Source organism: Chlamydotis macqueenii, chromosome 11 (genome assembly GCF_036417535.1).
Source record: "Chlamydotis macqueenii isolate bChlMac1 chromosome 11, bChlMac1.mat, whole genome shotgun sequence".
Lineage (NCBI taxonomy): Eukaryota > Metazoa > Chordata > Aves > Otidiformes > Otididae > Chlamydotis > Chlamydotis macqueenii.
In genome coordinates this window covers 21,906,335-21,928,622 of record NC_141566.1, presented here as the reverse complement: position 1 = coordinate 21,928,622, position 22,288 = coordinate 21,906,335, and the positions used below count along the sequence as shown (strand labels likewise).

The window sequence follows — 22,288 nt, the reverse complement described above, 5'->3', positions numbered from 1 at the left end:
TCGCTGCGGGACACTGACCAGCAGAAGGCCGCAGGATCGGCCCGGCGGCGGGCACCACTCCAGCAGAGACACGCGATCCGGGACACAGCGGGTGAGCGGCGAGACGGAGCTCAAAGCGCCGGTGATACTTGCCGCTGCGCTCGCGGAGGAACCGCTGATCCTCAGCGGCAGACGAAATCCAACGTCAACAAGCGCAAGGCAACGCGCAGGAGAAGGTGGAATCCACGGGCACAGCGGCGGGGTGTGGAAGCACGAGGCAGAGCTCAACACGACGAACGGAGACAGGCGGGAGCTGGCGATGCCATGGGAACAGGAAACGGCAGGTCTCAAGCGCCGGCCCCGCTCCTCACACGCCGCGTTGGCAGCGCGCAGCGAGGCTTAACGTGGCCAGCCTCGGCAGAACTGAGCGCACGGGAGCATCTTCCTGCCCTCCGTCCCTTTCGGCTGCAGGATGGGCCGAGCAAAAGCAGCCTCTGGAGAGACGACTTCTACCCAGGCTTGGAGCAAAGGCAGCTCCCAGCCCCGAGAGCTATGGATGCCTTTGCCTCAAGGAAGCGTTAAGCCGAGCGCTGAGGATTTCACACCGACACCATCAACCATGTAATCGCCTGTCAGTTTAGAAGAGATGCTCAGCTGCGTGGAAGCACAGGCGGGACCTCCGCGTCCCGGCACGACGCGCCCCGCTCCTCAGGCAAGAGCCCGGTGAGACGCCGGGTCCCCGCGCAGTGACACGGGCCGGCCAGCTGGGACGGACCCTGAGAGCCCGAACCACCCCAGGGCGATGCGTGCTGTCCCGGCGCATCACGCTGCCTCCCCACCGCTAGCGCCCCAAGTGTCACCGGAGATTTTCTTCCTCCCCTGAAAATATTTCAAACGAGAACTTGGGTTTTGGCAGACGGCAGGCTCTGGAAGTAATAGCTGGCAGCAGATGAAGGCGAGGGCCTCTTAAACGGTCAGCTTTGGACAGAGCGAGACGTTTGGTTTCTCTTCTGGGCTCCCTCTAGCAGGACTCCGCTCCGCTTTGGGCCCCAAAGCACAATTAATGTGCTGAGACTGTAGCGAATCCAAGTCTCTTTCCTTTTATTATTCTTAATTACTCTTCCATCTGTGCACCACAGCCCCGCTGCAGAGCCAGCCAGCCGCTGCGCGGACGCAGCCCGCGCGCCCGCCCCGCGATCCCCCTCCTCGCCCCAGACCTGCCCAGGATTCACCTTTTTTTAGCAGATCCGCATCCCACCGGCGTCCCTCGCTACCAGGGCTTTGGGGTGCCCCCTGTCCCGACCCCGCTGAGGGGCAGCGGGCGCAGATCGGGCCCAAATCGGCCCCCGCTCAGCTGGGACACACACGCCAGGCTGAACGCCCCTCTTGGCAGGGGGGAGACCCCACGGGTGGCCCTGAAGATGCCCCTCGCGCATCTCCGGTGTGCTCAGACACCGTGCCAGCGGAGCCCTGCGCAAATCTGCCAACAGACTATTTCAAATGAAACGCAAACGGGCACCCGAAGGCCCTGGGGCTGCCGGCGCGAGGGCAGGGGCTACGCAGGGGGAGCCCAGCCCCACGCTGTCCCGCTGCCAGCGCGGCCGGCCGCAGCCTTCCATGGCCCAGAGGCAGCTGCAGCGGGAAGGGGCCCCTAAAGCCCCCCGAAACGCGTGCGCGAGCCAGGCCGGCCCCATCCCATCCCCAAACGGCAGCGGGAGGTGCACGGCTAGGATTTCACACGCTCTCCTGGCAGCTCAAGAGCTGCTCCGGAATGAGGAGAACCGAGCAGCCCGCTCCCCCCACGCCGCTAACCCCGAGGGTGCCCTGGGGTGCAGGGGGTGCCCCCTCCCGAGACGACCCCCACGGGCAGGGATCCCCAGCCTGCCGGCTGCCACCACCTACTCCCTGTTACCCAAACAAAACCTTCTGGCAGGAAAAAATTCTGCTCCGTGAACAGCAGTGTTACCACGAGGTGGGAAAGATGCAGAGATTCCCCAAGCCGGGCGCAACCACCGCGACCTTCCTGTTCCACCCCGCCAGCTTCCGAAGCGCCCCAAGACCCAAACCCAAGTTTCACGAGCACCACCCTCCCTGTTTGTTATCCACATCCCCCTCTTTGCTCCTCGGTGTTGATGGTCTCAGGTCCCACAAACACAAAGGAGGGTGTTTTCCAGAAAATGTCCCGGCCCAGGAGTGCCGCAGCTGCGTTTCCAAGCTCGGAATGGTGAGCTCTCCTCACGTCCCAGCAACTGGGCTCAGGTTCCTTCTGCAACTCTTGGGGTCAGGGAAGCAGCACCAAAAGGGACACGGAGCTCGCGTTGTCCCAAGAGGGGTCTCAGCAGGTTACGCCCACCGAATCGAGCCTCCCACCGCCACCGCAGAGCCGGGTGTGGGTGCAGTTTCCCTCCGTAGCTCCCTCCAGCCCGTGGCTCCGGTTCTGCTGATGCCTCGAGCCCCTGGCACAGCCGGGAGCGGCTCTTGGGGCTCAGCCGGCACGGCTGCGGCTCCCCGAAGCGCTACGTCCTCCTGGGAAGCCCCAGAGCACCCGAGTGCAGCTGGTGGGCAGGGGGATGCTAACGCCCACCAGCATCACGCGCCCAGTCCTGGAATTCCCTGCCCAAATCAACGGATTTTATACACAAAAACACAGGACTCTCCCCACACCGGAGGGAAATGCTAGCCTGCCCCAGAGACAAATAAAAATGTTAAACTAGCCCCATCCCTCATAAAGAGCGGCAGCTGAATTCGCGAAGCGCAGGCCCGGCGGTGCCAGCGGGTTCCGAGGGTGAGAAGGGAGGACGCCGCGCACCCACGCTCACCCTCGTGTGCCGCGGCGCCGCTCCCGCACCTAAGCACTGGTGTGGGCCTGTCCAGGGCACCTTTCCGGGGCAGAGGGAGAAGAGCGGGCAAAGACTGAAGTACTGCGTAGAAAAAGACACTTTAACACAAGTAACGCTTAGGTGAAAACCTAATTTCCCACTAAAACAGCTTTCTGGTGGAAAAACTCCAACCAAGCCTAATTAACGTCAGAATTAAGAGCCACAGCTCCATCGCAGGTGACCTCAGCAAGGGCAGACAGCATTTCTTGGCTGCAAGACCAGCGCCTGCTTCCTTGCTGGCGAGCCCTTCCGCACCAGCGCTGCCCAGGTACCAGCGTGGAAAAACCTCGCGAGCGTCTCGTCCCCATCCCGCGCCGCGGAGCGGGCGCAGCTTCGCTCCCTGCACGGTGCAGGGGGACCAGGGCGCCAGGTAAAGCCTCTGTCTGCAAGCCTACCCTTCCAAAAAAATAAAAAAAGAGAGAAGAGAAAGGTGATTTGCAGAGTCTCTGTGGTAGCCCCGAGCAGCCGGTTATAGGTCAGGGAAAAAGTGCCGTGTAATTCTCCACCTGACGCTCTGCCAGAGCCGTTTGCAGGCCCCGCTGGGAGCAGGGGAGGAGGGAAGCACTTACTGTGCTTTAACGGGGTGTAAATCTCTTCAGTTCGGCAGCAAAACATCTGCGACCGACTAAGACAGCGGCCGCCAAGGGCATGGAGAGGACACGCAGGGGGACGGTGCCATCGCCCCCGGCGAGATGATGCCAGCTCCTCCTCGCACGCGAGGCCCTGCACACTCACCGAGGGAAGGACGGAGGAAGGGGTCTCTCTGCCCCCATCGCAGAGGGGCGAGCAGTTCGGGCGGACCCCCCTGCTCCCCGCCATCCCGCCGCGGCCGGCTCTCAATTAGCTGTGCTGACACCCGCTCCACGCTGCCGGGCAGCATCAAAGAGCGCAATCATCACACAGCGGCGGCGGAAAAACCATCATTCCCAAGGCAAAGCAACTTCAAATGGCGAGGAAAACCAATTCTCCCCAAAAAGGGAAGCAGCCTGGGCGGCCCTCCCCAGCACAGCCAGCCTGATCGAGAGGCGTCCAAAATGCAGATCGTTAGAAATGAAAGCGATGGGAAAGGGCTCCGAGCACGGAGCTGCCAGCCCGCCCTCGGTCCGACAGCCAGCACCCACCTCAGCGCCCACCGCCGCACGCGCAGGTCCCGGGCAATCGCGCAGCTTGCGGCAGGAGCTACAACGCGCAGCCGTCCGCGGCAGCTGGCGGGGCCCGCGAGGCTCTTCCCAGCACCCTGGCAGCAAGAAAGCACCGGAGGTACCGCAACAGTGGAGTCTGCAACAAGGATCCTGGGGAAAAAGCTGGGGAGAGGCTCTTACTGAAGACGTGGTAATTTAAAAAAACCCACTGAGGAAGCAGCTGCCTGCACTGATCTGCTGCACGCCCTTCCCAGCCGCTCCTGGGATTGTTTTCAAGTCTTCACCCAGCTGAAGGCTTCTTCTGCTTTTCAAGTCTTTCCATGAAAGTTTAGTCCGAAAGGACCCAGTGTGAATCTCTTCTGGCGTTCCGGAGGAAGCCCTCGGAGGGGACCGTCACCGAAGAGCAGGCTCCGTCGGGGTCCACGTACCTCCAGGAGATTCCCTGGGGTTCCAGCATCCCGCGGCTCCAGAGGTGCCAGGGGGAGCAGGGCTGGATGGGGAGGAAGAGGAGGGAGGCAGAGGCAGGGCCACGGCGCGCACCACAGACCCAAAGGGACTGCCTCTGCGCCGGCCCTCCGCCACTGCCAAGGCACCGCTTTTGGGGGGGGAGGCGGGCAGGCAGAGTCACGCTGCCCGGCTGCCAGCTGGATGTCACCCCCTTGCTGCCACCGCCCGGGCTGCGCGTCACCCCTGCTTCAGGAGCACTGGGGAGTTAAACGCGCTTTATTTCCTAACAGGTCGCACCAGCGCTGAAGCGATGCTCTGGGAAACCACTTCTCCTGGGGCACAGCACCCTCGGATGCAGGCAGACGCGACCCGGCGCCCGGCTCCGCGAGCCCACGGCCGTGCCCAGCAGCCAGAGGGTTAAGCGGGCACCCGCACTCCTGGCCGGGGGTCTTTGTGGAAGGCAGGGCCCCCCTCTCCCTGGCCGGGAGCAGATCAAAGCGCTGGGTATTTACCTCCTGGCTGGGTGCGGGACACTGGCCCTTTCTGACGGGGCTTTTCATCCCTGTTAGGGCCCTGAAAGGCCGAGCTATGAGATCAGCAGCCAGGGGCTGTCCGGGGACGGCGCTGAGCCGAAAAGGTCAGGAGGGAGGAGGAGAAGAGAAAAGAGGCAGAGGCTTAAGGGACAGGGCTCAACAAAATCGCATTTACCGTGGTCACGGTCTTCAGACAAGCCTCCAAGACAAGGAACCGCGTCTTGTCTAAGGGCCATTATTTGGGTTTGACACATCCAGCGCCGGGGCTTTGAAGCTGGGAGCGGGACACCGTTAGAGCCCCGTTTGTCCCCCACGCGAGCCCGCCGGCTCCCACGCGGTGTGTCTCCCGCGAGGAGAGGGTCTCACCCACCCTCAGCCACCAGCTCCCCACGGGACGGGGATGGAGGAGGGAAGCCAGTCCCCAAACCCAGGCAGCGATGCCACCAGGACAGCTCTGCTTCGCCCAGGCGTTCCGCGTCGCAGCAGGTCTGTCGCAAGGTGGTGGGACGAGGATGAGGACACAAGTGCTGGCCCAGGTGAAGAACAAGGAAGTCAGTTAACTGGGGTTTTATCAGCTGAATTTCACAGCTCTCATCACAGCATCAAACACACTTTTCCTTTCAACTCATCTCCACCAAACGAGTTGTGGGACGAAGACGGGAGCACATGAAAGTGGCCACATTCAAATGCAATCAGCAGAAGCAAGGCAGCAAAGAGCTGGCGGGCTGACAAACCGCCCCGGGGGGCTGCGCCCGCCCCCCCCAGCCAGCCCAGCACCCATCAGAGACCGGCAGCCGGGGCAGGAGGAACCAGGGAGGAAAATGATTCCATACCAAAGGCTGCAGAGAGGAGCTCGGGCCGCTCCGCAGGCACTCACGCGTGCTGGCTTCCCAACCCAACAGCAGCTATTTTGGAAGCTGGAGGAGTGTGGCCAGAAAAGCAAGTACAGCAACATGTCCGCCCCCCCCCAAAAAAAGGAAGGAAGGATGACTCTGGCAGCTGGCAATGTGTAGGTGACCCCCTTCTCCACGCTAAGCGCAAGCTACGGGAGAACGCTGATGCTGAAAGGCCCAGGGAGGAAGCCCACGTCACGGAGGCAGCAATGGTTTACAAATAATTCCTGCCAGGTTCAGTCTAACTGCGTCTAAAAACAGAAATGCAAGACAAGGGGTTTAACAAAATGCTCAGGGTAATATATCTGGTCTCGCTGAACCCGGCTGCCAAAAAGCGTAGGATGGATTACCAACATTATTACACCAAAAATGGACTGAAGGGCTTAAAGCCTAATGACCAACAGCAAACGGACTGGACATCCACCGTGGCCTCGCTTTTACTTCAGCATTTCCACCAAACAAGGTCTCCTTGCCTTGACTGGGCTTGGAGGAGAGCTGGGACACGGCGGCTGTGCCGGGGACTTGGCAGAAGGATGGGCAAGAGATCCCACCCGGAACAACACCATGGCCTGAAGAACAGACGTACCCCACGGCTGGGAGCCGGGCCGGGAGCTCCTCAGGCCGCCGGGCCGTCGGGATTAATGCATCTCCTTACCAAAGACAGTAAAACTGGAGCCAGTTCAAAGAGTAGCAGCACACGCAATTAAGAGCCGGCGTGAACGAGGAGGGGAGGCGGAGGGGGGCAAACCCGCTCGGCTGGCCAAGCCGCGGCGGGGCCGCAGCTGCCCACCAGCATCCCTGAGCGCGGGCACCGCGGTGCGACACCAACAGCCGAGGACGCAGAGCAAACCATCAGAAAGGGATAAAAAGCAAGGCTGAGGAGAAACCTCGGTAGGGTCAGGCTCTCGGACACCCGCAGGTGCGAAGCAGGGCCCCACCCCACCCCTCGGACAGCACTGTCACAAAACGATCTTCAGTTGGCATCTTCCTACAGCCCTTGGCTCCTGCTAGCCCCAAAACCCAACTGTATGGGACATTTTTAAGCATCTGGACACATTCTTCCCCCCCCCCGTTTCAGCCATTTGCAAGCAACCGGCCCCTCTCCCGGCTCGGCAGGGGCGAGGGAGGGGTAACCCCACGCCTGCTGAGGAGCCAGGAGCACCTTCTGCCTTGACGAGGACGGCGCAAACGATCCCAACCCCGCCGCTGGCCCAGGGACCGGCAGCAGCCCTCGCATCCGCACACAGCTCTGCGAGCACAAGCTACCCCGGCGTCCCTGTCAACCTCTCCAGCAGCCTGCCCGCAGCTTCATGCTGCCCAAGGAGCCCCCAAAGGACTTTCTTTTGGGGCAAAAAGCAAGAATTCGTTCCTGTTGGACCTCACCTTCCTACCTCCCGCACAGCACAGCGGGAGGAACCGCCCGGGAGGGACACCACCGCGCGCTTCCCTCCATCCGCAGCGTACAATGGTTTGTGGGGAGGGGACAGGAGACCCACCAGACACCAAAGGTGTAGCCGCAGGAGACCAAGGAGAGAAGAAACCACAGCCTGCCCTGAACCCCAAGTCTGCCACGGAGCAAAACACCCAATTTCCAAACTCCCAGCTCCTCTGCCCTCTCAGGTCCCCGTCCCGGACGGTGCCCCATATCCTGCACAACCCCCCTGTCCTCCACCGAGTCTCCAGCGCGGACCTTCAGGGAGGAGCTGCCACATCCTACTCTTCATGAAAAGGCTTAGGAAGAAGCATCAAAATGATAAAAGCGGCCCTAAGCAAGGCCTGGCACATCCAGCGTGAGGCGGGGAGCAGCGCTGAATGGGGAGGGACCCCGGGAAGCCCCCTGGCTCCGGTGCGGAGGTTTTCCAGCTGCCCGGGGAAGGTGGGGGGCAAGCGGCACACGTCCTGCTCCCCTCCGCTCCAGCATCGCTTCCCCTGGCTTAGGGCCGCCAACAAATGAAAAGGAAGGAAAGAAAAAAAAAAAAAAAGCTTTTGTGTGTCAAGGCAAAGCTTGGGGAGAGGGGCGGGGGGGGGGGGGGGAAGAAGGAAATAAAAAAAAGACGACAACATGTGGGTGGTCTGCTCGGGAGACTTCTGACTCTGGATTTTTGGCTATTTTATTTCTTGGCAGAAAGAGCTCCTGGGGCTGCTCGGCAGAGGGTACGGCCCGCTGACAGGAGCGTTCTCGGCCCACCCAGGGGCCAAAGTTCAGCCGGCAGCGGCCACCGGCCCCCAGCGCAGAGGGGGGCTCGCATCAAAGCGCCGAGGAGTCAAGAGAAATTAAAGTCAGAAACGGTCCGAGCAGGGGGGGCAGAGGGCACTGCCGGACCCCCGAGGAGAGGCGAGGAGATGCCGCTGGGATGCTCCGAGCGCCCCACAGCATCCCTGTATCCCAGGCTGCAACAACTGGGAAAGAGAAGATAAATCCCATTTTACGGCAAGCTGGGGAGATCCGCCCCCACGCCTTGGGATGAAAGCAGGACTGCACGACAAATATTGAAAAAAATTCCAGATATGGGAGAAGATTCCCATTTCTGGCAGCAAAGTCTTGTAAAAAAGACTGGGCAAAGATGCAATGAGTTAAAAAGCCTCAGCCAAACCTCCGACGGGATGCGCGGACGGGATTTTGCAAGCTGCGCTGTGCTGGCAAAATCCCGTCCGCGCATCCCGTCGGAGCGGCGGCGATGGCGACCCAGGTGCGTTGGCAGCGGCTCAAAGCCACGGGGGCCCTCGGGGAGCCGCGTTTGTAGTCGGCAGCGCGCCGTGGAAAACGCCACCGAAAGCTGCGGGCGGTCGATTTAACTCGAGCGAGAGCTTTCGTGCGAAATGCAAAGCAGCTCCGTAAAAAAAAAAAAATAATCTTGTGCAATGCAGAGCCGGGTCAGTCCTTCTGCCCGCAACGCAAGGGACCCTCTGCTTCTTCTCGGCGCTTCGTTAGGCTCCGGAGCTCGTTCTGGGGAATACGTTTGCCTTTGGGGGTTATTTGCAAGCTGAGGGTCCCGGAGGACCCCGCTTTCAGCCCTCATTAGCTTGACGACCGCGCCGCTGCTTGAACTTGACCCCCCGAGCGCAGAGGAGCCGGGGGGGAATGTTTCAAGATGTGTGCCTGACATACAAAAGGCAGACTCTGGGCTCTGCATTTTGTCCTTTTTTTTCCCCCCTTTTTGCTCGCCGCTGAATCCAGCCTTGCATCAGCTGAGGGACAGCAGAAGGGCTGACCTTTCAGGGTGCCAGAGACTGTGGTTACTCACGGTAAAGGAGACAGGATCCTGCATGGGAGCCGACCCAGGGCTTTTGGCGTCCCCAGCCCATCCCCGTGGCGCCTGGCCTTGCATCCCCGATGACCACAAAGCCGCTGGCCACACCTGCATCCCCCTCCGAACACCACCACGCAGACAGCCCCAGATCCGGACGGCGAGGGTGATGGAGCGGCGGCGGCTCCCGGGAGAGACGGGCCCCGCCAAACCGGTGACTCAGCCCCGCGCAGCCCGCGGTCTCTTGCCACACCGAGCAGGCTGAGCGGGTTGTTGCGCCAGGTCCTCCCCGCCGTCAGCCCTCCTACGGCCACGCGGTGCCGGGCGCAGGTGACCAGAAACCCCCGCGAGCCCCTTCGTCTGCGCTCAAATTGTTCTGCAGCAGAACTACAGGCAGCCCCGGCCCCAGGGAGGGCTCGCTGGCGAAACCCAGGCCAGCAGCATCGCCGCGGCACCGCGCTACGGCCGAGCATCCCCTGCCCCCAGCCGCCTGCAACGTCCTCGCCACCCCTCCGAGGGCAAAGATTTCAGGATAAAAATACATTGTTTACCGACTAAAAAGCAGCAGCTCCCACGGCTCGGCGCTCGCCGCCCACACGGGCTGCTGACCTCTGCACCAGGCGCCAGCGAGCCCGCGGCACGTGATGGCAAGGGGAGAGATGAGCCGCACAGCCACCGTGCCCTTTGCTGGCTGCTCTGCCATGAGTTCACGCGCAACGCAGAGAGCCAGGCTGAGGAGAAGCCAAGCAGGGGAAGAGCGAGCTGGCAGGGATCGCCGAGCCCAGCGCTGCCAGACGAGGGACGGCTGAGCTCCCCAGAGCCCTTCCGCCATCCGCACCAGAGCCGGCACTGGCACACGCATCCCTGCACTCACAGACCATGGGCTCTGAGGAAATCCAGCCCTCCTTCCCCTCATAAAGCCATGCTATATTGAGAAACCACGTGCAGAAGCCGGTGTACAGAATCGCACAGCCATTCAGACCACAGCAAGCACCAGGCTGCTCTCGGAGGCAGCACCCAGACAGGAGGACGAGCATCTCCTCGGTCACCTTCCGCCCGATCCCGGCAGCCCTACCAGGAGCTCCCCAGCCCCGAGGCAAGGCCCTACAAGAAACGCCCTTCCACATCTCCAACAAAGATGGCAGCAACACAATAAGCTCCAGCCGTGACGGTGCTCCGGACACAGCGCTGCTCCTCCGTGCCAGGGCTGACCGCAGCAGGGGGACGTGCTCCGGCTGCCGGCTGCAGGCAGGGCAGGGGACACAGCGCGGCAGCCAGACACGGGCCAGCGACCCGCTCGGCCAGCGACACATTCCTCCCTCTTCTCCCATCCAGCGGGAAATATTTTCCGTACGTGTCAGCTCTTTGCACCGGCCAAGTCGCAAACAAGCGCCTGGCGACACTCTCCAGGCCCCCACAGCCTCCCCGGGCCAGGGACGGCGGCGAGGAAGAGGAGGGCGACTCACATGTGATGAAGTAATCCTGTTGCCGCTTGAACTCCAGGCCCATGTAGTTGGGGCTGAACTCCTGAAACTTGATGGTGAAGCGGATCTCCTGCTCCGGCCGGTTGCACGTCACCAGCACGTTGGGGTCCATGACGGTGCTGCAGGCATCTGCCTGGTCCTTCTTCACCAGGTACAGCTTGTAGTACTCGTAAGGCTTGGATGGCTCCGCCTTGGGGCAGATAATGTCCAGTTTATCCCCGATCTCCGGGTAGATGACCAGCCCCTTCCCAGTCATGAACCTGCAAGAGAGGAGGGCGAGAGGTGAGCCAGACGCTCGAGCGCACACCAGCCCGTCCCAACCCCACAGCCCCCGACTTCCACACCATTTCATTTATTTTGTGCTTAAACTCTGCCCCTTCCCCGCTGAGAGATGTTTTTTGACACCAAAATGAAGTTCTCCTCCTCCTTCACCACCGCTGCAGGTGCAAGGAGCCAGCACAGGCTCCCACCGACAAAAGCAGGGGCTCGCATGGTTCGGTCCCGCTCCCGCCACGACGAGGGCGAGCGCCCTGCCCAGACCCAAGCCCGGCACCCGGAAGGGAACGGAGTCTTCCCACAAAGGGCTGGAGACGCCGGCGCTCTGCCCGACGGCCAGGCAAGGAGCTTCCTGCAGGGACAGGCGATAATTAGGCGCGGGGAGAAGTCCTGACAACGGGGCGCGGGGAGGGATCCCGTCCACGCCCCAGCTCCCCGAGGAATTCCTGTCCTTAAATGGAAGGGAGGGAAGCATCCTGCAGGACAACTTCTACCCAGCCAGGCTCAACGGCGTGCCCAGGAGCGTGGGAGGACCGGATGGAGCGGAGCGAGGAGGGAGGAAAGCTATTCGGGGCTGGAAGGCAGGGCACCGCGAACGGGAGGCAGGCAATATGCTGATAATTAGCACTCAGATGTCATTATTGTGGAGCAATATTTTGATTGCTTTTTTTTCGGCGTGAAGTAGAGGATTAGGGCAACAAGAAGGGAAGCAGCAGAGCATCGGCTTTGATGTAGGCAACGTAACGCGTTCCTGATGGAAGATAAGGTGGGAATGGATGTTCCTGCCGAGTTATCTCTGCTGCAAATCCCTCACGTAATCTGGGCACGGCAAAAAACGAAGCGTGCCTCAGCAGCCTGCACGTTGGTGGCTCTCTCTTCCGCTCCCGGACACGGTCGGTCCCTGCCCCATCCCACCCCGGCAGTGGGACGAGGCCGCGAGGACCCCAGCCAGCTCCACCGGCTCGGGCTGCAGGCCGCACGGGAGCACGATCAAACACACAGGACCAACCTGCTCCGTCGCCCTGGTACAAGTCTTAGCAAGAAGCCACGGCGCTGAAACCAGCACCCGAGCAGCCCAGGCTCCAGGCCTCTGGCTGCAGGAGATCCCACGAGCAGGGAACTTCACCCCAAAAGGGTCCGTGCGGGCGGGACGCCGCACCGTGCCGCGGGCACGGCCGAGAGCCCGGCTCCATCGGCAGGTGAGCCGCGCATCGCCCCAGCGCCACCAAGTAGGTCAGCTGGCCCCCGGCCAGCCGGCCGCTTCCGAAACCTCGGAAGCGACGGAGGCGTCCCCCAGCCCGCAGCCCTGACGCAATCCCGGGAGCCGCGCGGCAGGAGATGCAAAGGAGCCCCCGCCCCTCCCTCCGCGCCCCGCGCCAGGCCACAGACATGCCACGCAAGTGAACACTTGCACGCTCGCCGGCGGGTTCCCACCCCGAGAGGCAGCTGGATCCCACACTCCTTTCTCCACGGCGCGGCTGACTCAGAGGCTTTCTGGCACCGGCCTCCCGAGTGACTCAAATTCCCTCCTCCGGCCCCTGCCAGCCCCCTCCTGCCCAGGAGATGCCAAACAGGAAGCCACAAACAAGCCAAGCAGATGTCTCGCAAGGCCGGAGCAGGAGGAGAAGGCTGCTATCCGTCCCCCATCTCCATTCCGGGAGGATCCATCACGCCTCCTCGGCCAACGCCTGCAAACCGACCGGTCCGCGCGACACCGGCCTGCGCCAACGGCACGGCCGCCTGGGACCGGGTCAGGCTGATTTTTATTAAGCAGGGGAGAAGCCATGGAGCAATCGAGGGTGCCGAGAACACCCTGCTGGCACTCCCTCATCCTCGGAAACTCAGAAAGAAGCGTTCGTTTTATCTGTTCTAAGGATAACTCATGAGATTGATTTCTACGAGCGCTCAGTCACAGCATCAGAAGCGCAGAGCTTCCGCCTGGGAATTAGCCCAGGAACATTTTCCAGATCTCCTACAGGAAAACCGAGCAAGGAGGAGCTCCCAGCCAGAGCAGGCGGAGGCAGCGGGGCTTTTGGGGGTGCTCCTGCCAGCCACGTTCCCGCCCGCACACACACGTTCTGCCCTTTGTCCTCCAACTTCCCCAATTTTTTCTCCTCCATTTCCCCCTTAGTGTCCTCCTCCTCTTCCCGAAAGGCCGGGCTGTTCCGCAGCCGAGAGGCCAGGCACGAGCGGTGCTGAGAAACCCCTCAAGTGTGACATCTCCCTCACTGCCCTTTGAGCTTTTAACGATACACTGAGCTTTTTTCCCCAAAATACGTTGTTTTGTCGCGAGCAATGGCTTGTAACAGCCATCCTAGGGAAGGCTGACAACGGTTCCCATCACCGGAGAGGGAAGCTCTCCAGGAAATTCTCCTGTAAAACACAGAAGGTGAAAAGCAACATTTGTTCCAGGAACAGCAGAGAGAAAAAAAAAAAAAAAAAAACAAACGTGTCCAAAAACCGGCGCAAGTTGCCCGCACGCAGCATTACAGCCAGTTCTGGGGATGAGAACTGTTACCTCAGCAGGACCGCGGAGGGCAAAGAGGAGTTACGCTCTGGGCTTGTCTGCGCAAGGACACGTCTTCAGATGGATCTTAGCGGGGAAGAGCGACCAGATCTCCTTCAAACCAACGGGGAAACCCATCGCAGCCCCGGAGCACGCGCTGCGGCTGGGGAGGATCTGCGCTCCCCGCGCACCGCGGGCCGATTTCCCTGTTTTGAGGTGGGGAGGGGGAAAAAGAAGAAAAACCCGAATTCAGTTCAGCTTTAACGCCGAACCGGAGCCTGACACCCGCACAATAACGCGCTGGGACACTCCAGCGGGGTTGTCCCCCCGCAAACACCCTCGCCCACACCTCCCACCACCTCGGAGTGGGATGGTGGCCCCGTGTTTATTTATTTGCTCACAAATAACATCTCAGTATCCTTTCTCCGGGTGTCAAAGGTGATGCGAAAGATTAACCACAGCCATTAAAGTTTAAAAAAAATTTTTTTTTTTTTTTTGCCGGTGCTGCGAGCTGCACCCAGCTGAGCAGAGCGTGCCAGAGGGGAGCACCGGCCTCCCGGTTATCACCGGCTCCATCACCTCAAGCCTCTCAAGGTGATTTTTTGGGTGGCACCTGCGGCCGCCCACCCGCGGAGCCGTGCCGGAGGAGCATCCCGGCCAGGCGTCCCCGCCACCGCACCCCCCGGCCCCCAGCTCCCGGCCCCCGGCAGGTTCCTTGGGAGCGATCAGGTGGCGGCGTCCAATTTCCTCATTGTTTCGGGAGGTGTTTTCTGATGGGAAAGGTGAAAAGGGTATTTGTGAGCCTTGTAAACCGATTCCTCCGAGTTGGGTAAACAAGGGGAGCTCTGTTGGCAGCGGGATGCCGGAGCAGGGAGACGGGATTAAAGAGCAGCCTCTCCCCTGCCCCGCGTTGGGGGGCTGCCGGCGGGGACCCCCAAGCCCCTGCGGAGCGAGAGTCCCCCCCCTCACCAGCACGGAGGGCTAACCCCCTCTCAGGGCTCCAAAAAGCTCCAGTGGGACCTAATGGAGCGACTGAGGGGCTACAAGTGGGACCAGCTGGAAGGGCCGCGGGCTGGGCCAGTGCCCGGTGAGAGGCGGCCATCCCAGAGGCGATTTGGGGGAGAGGAAGAGGAACGGGGCGACAAGAGACGATAATCCCTCGAAATACGGAGCGGGGCTGCCTGGGGTCCAGCCATCCAGCATCTCTACAAACACGCTAGCAGCCCTTCAGCTCCTTCTTGGGTAAATTGCTTGAAAATGTAATTTTTTTTAAGAATTTTTTTTTAAATAAGGGGTTGAAACTCTTTCCAACAACCTCTCTCCCCTCCCCGAGCCCAGGCACTCCTTGCACCACATGAACCACAAAATCTTTGGGCCAGCACCGCCTTTCCCCAGGTCCACGGAACACCACGCACTTCACCTTGTTTCGGGCTTTGCGGAAAACAGAACAACACTCAACAGCAATCTCCTCCTTGGAGAAGACGCTCTAAAGCGCTAACGCTGACATGCATACAAGATGACATATGCTAAATGCTGTTTTCTTCAAAGAAACCCAAAAATAACCAGATTTCACAAGGAGGAGATCTGCTTCTGGCAGGGGAGGCTGCCGATGGCCGGCAGAGCGAGGTGCGGACGGCGTTGCCTGGCGTGCCGGAGCTGCGCGTTTTCCCGGTGTCCGGGCAGCCGAAGACCACGTTGGCACAGCTCTCCACACCAACACAGCGCACGGGTCCTCCCAGCAGGACCGCGGCTCCCAGTAGCCCCCGCAGCTCACATCAGCTGGGAACCACCCGGGACGTGGAACGGCTCTGCAAGCTAAAGAGACCCAGTAAAAAAGCCACAATTCTATGTACAAACCAGGTGTGTTCTCCTGGACAACACCCTGAAACCCATAAGAGCTTCACCGATGCCCAGCTGCTGCACGCAAAATGAAATGCCTGCCTCTCTCTGCCTCGTGGTTCCTTGCTTTTCCGGGGCACAGCTCCACCATTTCATAGCAGCTGCCCAGGACACAGACACCGGCAAGAAGAAACCAGTCCTGTCCCCGAAGACGTCCTTTGGACCCCCATAGCCTCCAGCCATCGGAAGGTCCCTCCAGACCTCATGCTCCAACCCTCGCTCCAAAGCTGCTCCGGTGATGCCCAGCCACTTCCACACTTGCCAAACCCCATATTTTCACCAGGCCAAGGGGTTGGTAGCAAACGCCGGGACCTTACTTGAACGGAGCCCACCAGACAGCCCGTTTCACGGAGACGGGTCCTCCCAGTGAGACCCCAGGCAGGGCTGGGCTGCCCGCAAACACTGCGGGGGTCCCCGGCCGCCCCTGCGGGACACCACGGCCCACGACCCACCTCACCTCACCTCACCGCTCCAGAGCCGAGGACAATTACAACGGCGGAATTACGTCCTTAACCCAAGGGCCCACCTCACCTACATCAGCAGCATCCGCAGCCCCTTCCTTCCCAGAGCGGTGCGGGCGCCCGGAGGCACAGGACCCTTTTGGACTCCCGTTAAATTCTTGGGATCAAAGATATCCACAGCAGGCAGTTAATTACAACTCGAATTAAAAGGTTCCCCGCTCTCTTTGCCTCCCATCCCCATCCATCGCCTTCTCGCTCGCTCAGTCGAGTTCTCCGTCACCGCGAGGGTGAGTAGGGGCATGCGGATCCCCACGCTTGGATCCCACTTCTTTTATGCGCTCTTCTATTATTAGTCTCCTTCACAAAGAGCCTTCCGTCTCTTTTTCCCCCCTGCTAACTCATGTATAATTATTTTCACTGCCCTTCTGCAAACCTCTATTTCTGCCGCATCCTTCTGGCAGCGAGGCGGTCAGCACAGAGCCCAGCCGTTCCAGGTGACTCCAAAAACACCCTCGCAGCTCCTTTGCTCCTCTGGCCTCCGCTGCTCGGAGAGAAATTCCTCAGCTATTCACAACGGCACCTTCCAGCCCCCCAGCTCCTCGCCGTCCCTGGGCAGGAGGATTGCCTCCGCCGAGCCCCCGTGGGCCGTCCCGTCCCGTCCCCCTCGCAGAGGCACTCCGAGGCCCTTTTTCCACACCGCGGGCCTAATGAGGCCCACTCAGCCCTCCCAAAGACAAAAGGCCCTTCTCGTTTCCAAACGGATTTACACAGCGCATCAGCGAGGCATAAACGGGTCGCCACGGCAACGCGCACCCTGACCCGCCCCCCCAGGCACAGGGATGCCATTTTCTAACTCCGCCGCTCCCCTAAACTCCCCTGTTGCTTTGCTACCAGCCGTAAAACACCCACCCCACCCAAAAGGGACTCCCCCCCCTGCTGCCAGGGATGCCATTTTTTGAGACGAGACGAAAAGATGCTCCAGGCAGTGCCCCCTCCCCGGTGCAGGCGCCCCGGCAGGCTCCGCACCATGACCCGCTCCGGGTCACGGTCAAGCCGGGGTTCAAAGTAAGCAGAAGGGAAGGAAACACCAGCTGCAGGGGGAAAACGAAACCAAAGTGCCCATCTCTGCCCGGAAAGACACGCGATGCTCGAGGCGGCGCAGGCCGTGCTCAAGCCCCAACCAACCCGGCTCTGCGCTCCTCTCCACAGGGAAGCCGGTGGCTTTGGCGACGCCAGGACAGCCCAGTCCTGATCAGCAAACGGAGAAAGGCTGGAGAGAACCTGTTTTCTCAGGAAAACACACGTAACCGCAGTGTCGTTCCGCAGCGGGAGGCCAGGAGGAGTGAGGTTCCCACTGCCGACGCGCAGCTTGGAGAAGGGTCTGGTCTCCAGCGCAGGCCTCTTCTCCCAGGGGAGGAGGAATCCGGAGCAACACCGGGCAAGGGCTGACTCACATCTTCACCCGCCACCACGTTTCCACCACGGAAGTGCTCTTTGGCCAAAAAAAAGCCACCCACCAAGCGGCAAGGCAGTCCCTCCGTACGGATCCTGCTTCTCCTGACCCTGCAGCACACGCCAGGGCAGGGGAAGCCCAGATGAGGGACGAGGAGCAGAGGTCACCAGGCAAGAAGGACAATCCCCACGGGTCCGCGCTGGCCTTCCCGCCGCCGCGCGCAGGGGTCTGCTCTGCTCCCAAGGGCTCTTGGACCAGGCGGCTCCAGCGGCGGTTACGCCACGGTGGCCACCAGCAGAAGAAGGCTCCAGCCACCAAGGATGGTGCAGAGGACGGGTCCACAGCCAGGCTTCAGGAAAGCAGGCGCCAGCCACGCCTCTGGGCCCGATGGAGGACCCACGGCGCTGGCTGACCACGGGCGGACACCAAAACCTTAACGGCCTCCCCATCGCCCTGCCAGGGCGCTCGGTGCCTCCGCGACGGCCGGAGAAGCTGCGCGCCGGCGGCAGGGACCCATCCACCGCTCAAGGGGCTGGCTGCCGACCACCCCAACGCCCCGTGGGGGAGGAAGAGGAGGAGGAAGGCTCACAGGCCTGCTGACATGAGCATCCACGTGCTGCTCCATCTTCCCGTCCCCGTGCTCGGATGTCACGCCCGAGCCACGCAAACAAGCGATGTTAAATCAAAGCCTGCAACAGGGGCTACAAAAAATTGTAAAAAGCTGTTAATTGAGGGTGTTTGGAGGAGATTTAATTGGGGCCGGAGCACTGGCGCAGGCCGCTGCTGCCACCTGCAGCGCTCGCCACAGCCGGTGGCACGCGGCTCCGGGGACCCCGCGCTCCCGCCAGCGCCGCCCCGGGGTGCAGAGACCCTCCGGGCAGGATGAGGAGCTCTGGGGGTCCCCCAGGCTCGCCCCAAAGCCCACACGCACCCCTGCAAACTCATCATTTTTCAGCACAATGAGCAACCCCGCCAGCGACGGAACCAAGGGCCTGGCCAAGAAATAAAGGGGAAAAAAAAAAGCCGTATTTTCTCCCTCGAGTAATATCGTCCCGCGTCTCCCTCTGGAGAAATAAAGACGAGCTGAGTTATCTAATTAATGCTGTCAAGAAGCGGGGAGGCCGGGGGCTGGGGGGGCTGCCGGCGGCCCACAAAGGCGGCGTGGGGAGCGGTCTCCCCGCTGCCGCCGCCGGCATCTCCCGTCAATGGGGCCCCACGCTGGGAGTGAGGTAAGAGGGGATTCAAAGGGGGGTTTGTCAGGGGTTTTGTTTTTGAAAATGGGGGAGGGGAAGGGGACAGGGCTTGACAAGAGCTGACAGACAACTGAACAAAACCATAAGGGCCATGAATGGCAACACGGCTCTTTAATTGGCGTAGGAATGGAGAGAGAAGTGAGACAATGAGGCGCGGGCAGCGGCGGCGGGGGCCGAGGCGCGGGCAGCCAGCGCTCACCCCCCGCCCGCTCCTGCACCTCCAGAGGTTGGCAGCTGGACGCCGCCACCACCGCCCCCCAAAAATACCCCGGAAAACCCCAAGGAAACTGGAAAGCGGCAAGGAGAGGGGCCCAGCAGGCCTTGCAAAAGCCAGACGGCACCAGAAACGGCACAGACCCAAACCCGAGCGCGGGATGCTGCGGATCTGGAGCGATCGGACAGTGGCAGATCAGGTTCCCCGCTCGGCCCCGTGCGTTTTTTCGGCTTCGCTTCGGTTTGGACGCTCGTGCCCTGGCTGCGGCCGCGCTCATCCGGAGGCCGGGGCGGGAAGAGAGAGAGGGAGAGGCAGGTTAAAAGGGAACAAGGCTGGATCGGCGGGGTTCCCACTCCTTCCCTGACCCCTCCGAAATAAGACGGAGGAGATTTCGTCTCCCGGTTCCAAAGTAAAGAATTACTTTGGCAGGGGAGGCGGCAGCGGCCGGGCGCCCACTTGGACGGGAAAGTGGCAGGACTGCGCCCAAGGAGCCCAAGAGCAAGACCTCCTCGCCAAGCCCCGCTAATTGTCATGCAGATCAATCAGTCCCCCGCCGGGAAAGCGCAGCCCCTCACAACGCGGGGTTGGGGGGTGCCGGGGGGGGCTCAGCCCGCAAGACCTGACACCAAACCTCGTGTTTTCTGAAGACCTCCCCCCGCCTTCCCGCCTCTCACTTTTCCAGCTCTGTCGGAAAAACGCAGAACTGAAAGCAAGCAGCCAAGGGATGGAGTTACAGCCTGCGGTTCAGTCCTCGGGCGAGAGGAAGCCCCTTCCCCCCGCGCCCCCCATCCCCGCACCCTGACACCTCAGCTAACTCCACACCCCACAAACCCATCCGGCCCCAGTCACGGCTGGGAGCCTCCCAAAACCAACCGCCTCCCCACGCCTGGGTCTCCAAACCCCTCAGCTCCCCTCTCGACACCGTGCCAGCTGCGTCTCCAAAGCCAAGGAGAGGGACCGACCGGTTTCACCCATTTTTTTTCTGAGGGCTTCCACAAAAATAAAGCCCACGCCTGCCCTGTGAAGCACGGGCCTCGCTCGCCAGCAGGTCCTGGGAGGGCCGGGGCTCAGGCTCGCCCCGAGGAAGCGATGCTGCGGTTTGAAGGATTAATCCCGACATTAGGAACCGGGCAGGGAGAGGAGAACACCCGGCGGACGGTTACCCACAGCCCTGCACCGACAGGTCCCCCGGGTTCGGCCAGCCGCGCCGGTGGCGGCTGCCAGCCCCTGGGTCCCCGGGGAGCAGCGTCACCCCTCGCCGCGCCGCCCTGACTCACTGCCGGGCCCTTTCATCTCCCGGCTCCCAGATGTGGCCAAACAAGTTCAGCCGTTGCGGCTGGAGGCTGGAAGTGCCATCTTCCCAGGCAGCTGCAAATCACCGTCCCGCAGCCCTCGTGTCATTACCGGGAACTCGCTCGACCGCGGCCCGCCTGGTGACTGATTAAATCCTTCTTCACCACCCCATTGCGACAGGGCACATGCGTACGGCCGCCCCGGCAAGCCGGGTCGCGCGGTATTCCTCACGGCCGAGTCAGCCCTCTCGCCGCCACGCCACGCTCGGCCGCGCAGGACCTTCGGCCCCCCACGCCACGGGGTGGGTGGGGCTGCTTTGGGTCAGGAGAAAAAGCCAAAGATAACTCACAGGACCTCAAAAGATGGGTTTTGTGGGTTTTTTCCTCCCTCTTTTCCTCCTGCACGCAAGCTGCGAGTGATCCACATGATCCACAAGAAATTTGGAATCCAGGCTCTACCTTGTGCCGTGCTCCTGGACGTCGCTCAGCAGGGAAGAAAACTGCCCCCTTCTCCCCAAAACCTCTTCCTGGTGCTGCCCATCTTCCCTCTTCACCAAGGTCCCGTTCAGGCGCAAAAGCCCCAAATCCTACATATCTACAGCAAAGAGAAAGGCCCTCCTAAAGGCTTCACTGCTGGAAGCCTCCCAGTGCTCCCAGTTTACCCAGCTGGTCAGCACAGCGGCAGCTGGGAGAGAGGCCAGCACAACAGGAGAGTGTCAGGTTCAAACCTCTCCTCCTGCCAGAAGAGATCTGGCTTCTACTCGCTTTTATTTTTAGGCCAGATACACGTAGGGCTGAGCTTTAATAAAAGGTACAACCTGCTGCTGGGAGCAGGAGGAAAGGAACCAGAGAGCCCATCGCCATCACGGATCCCACCGGACCCGGAGATCCAGGTCTCCGGCCCCTTCCCCTTCCCAGGGATGTCCCAAGCCCTGCCGGGACACGTGGCCCCCGCGCCCAGCGGGAAATTTAACAAGGCGCTAAGGAAAGCGCTGGTTTTAGACCTAAAAATAAACCAGCCCTTGGGCCCGGGGAGGAAGAGGAGGGCAGAGCACGCAGCCCGCCGCCCCGCTCCCAACGCACAGCAGTTCCCAATGGCCCGCGGACGAGGAGCGTTCGCCACCCGCCCCCCTCGAGACCAAAACCTCCGGCTTGCCACCCACGCGCATGGAAGAAAGCTGACGAGACGCCGCGGGAGAGACCAAAGCCTTCCCCAACCACTTCCTCCGCGGGCTCGCCTGCCAGATGCCGTTCCCCACAGCCTTGCCCCCAAATCCCGCTAGCTCAGGCATTCCCCACGGCGCTCCTCGCCCCGCCGCGCGCTGGGCCACCGGGCTGGGGACGCGTCCCCGCGATGCCACCGGAGAGGGCTGACGCTGCGCGTTCCAGGGAATCCACCCGAAAAAGGGGGTTTATTCACCATGCCCTAAAAAAATAAATCCCAAGCGAGCAGGGGTGCTGCTGCAGAACAGCCCGGTCCTGCAGCACAAACCCCACAACCCGCCCAGACCCCCAAACCGCCTCCCCAGCCCCCCAGAACCCCCAGCTCCCCCTTCCCTTTCCACCTCCTGACAGGCCCTCCAACCACCCCGCTTTACCCCAACTAGCTAAACGCATTTCAGTCTTACCCTGCATTTAAGTTGCTTCTTTTTTTTTTTTTTTTTTTTTTTAAACTTATTACGGAGAAAGTTCAAAATGTTTGCAGCGGCTGCAACGCGCTAATTTGGAACTCACTGCGGTGTCGACACTGCATTAAGTATTTCTGTCAACCGTGAGGACACACCATGTCTGTGTAAGAAATTACACCAGCAATTATAGCTAAAGAGGCATGTAAAATTTAAAAAAAAAAAAAATTAATGTATTCAGAAATGATAACTGACATTCTTATTAGGATTAATCTAATTTTAGTAGAGTCATTTATATCCTGCCTCTGGTTAAAAAATGAATTTCAATTTTAAAACCTGGATAAAAAAATGGCATTTTAAAAAGTACTTTCAGAAGTCACCCTGTACGATTAAGCACGATGATAATACGAAAAAGCTCAGCAGAAAGCCTTGCCTTTAAAGAAGATATTTGTTAAACAAAACGGAACAGAGGTAGCTCCCAACCCGAGCCGACCGCTCAGGGTAACTCAGGACCCGGCACCGTGCAGGTCAGCAGAGAGCAAACTGGTAAACTGGGACAGGCCAGGAAGATGCTCGGGGCTGGACCAGAGCTTCACCTCTGGATGCTGGGAGCACGGGACGCATCCTGCGCCCGCGAGCGGGGAAACGCCAGGCACTGGCGAGCACGGTACTGGGCGCCCAGCGCCCGCACGAGGGATACTGGG

The 22,288-nt window shown here is 60.9% G+C and overlaps 1 protein-coding gene across 1 annotated transcript in view; it reads right to left on the bottom strand.

Moving 5' to 3' along the window:
* The window catches only part of EFNB1 (ephrin B1), a 43,152-nt gene that overhangs the window by 5,726 nt on the left and 15,138 nt on the right, over positions 1 to 22,288 (bottom strand). Inside the window, exon 2 of the mRNA XM_086756521.1 lies at positions 10,588 to 10,865. Within this exon, the coding sequence (XP_086612647.1) occupies positions 10,588 to 10,865 (278 nt within the window). The remainder of the gene's footprint in view (positions 1 to 10,587; positions 10,866 to 22,288) is intronic.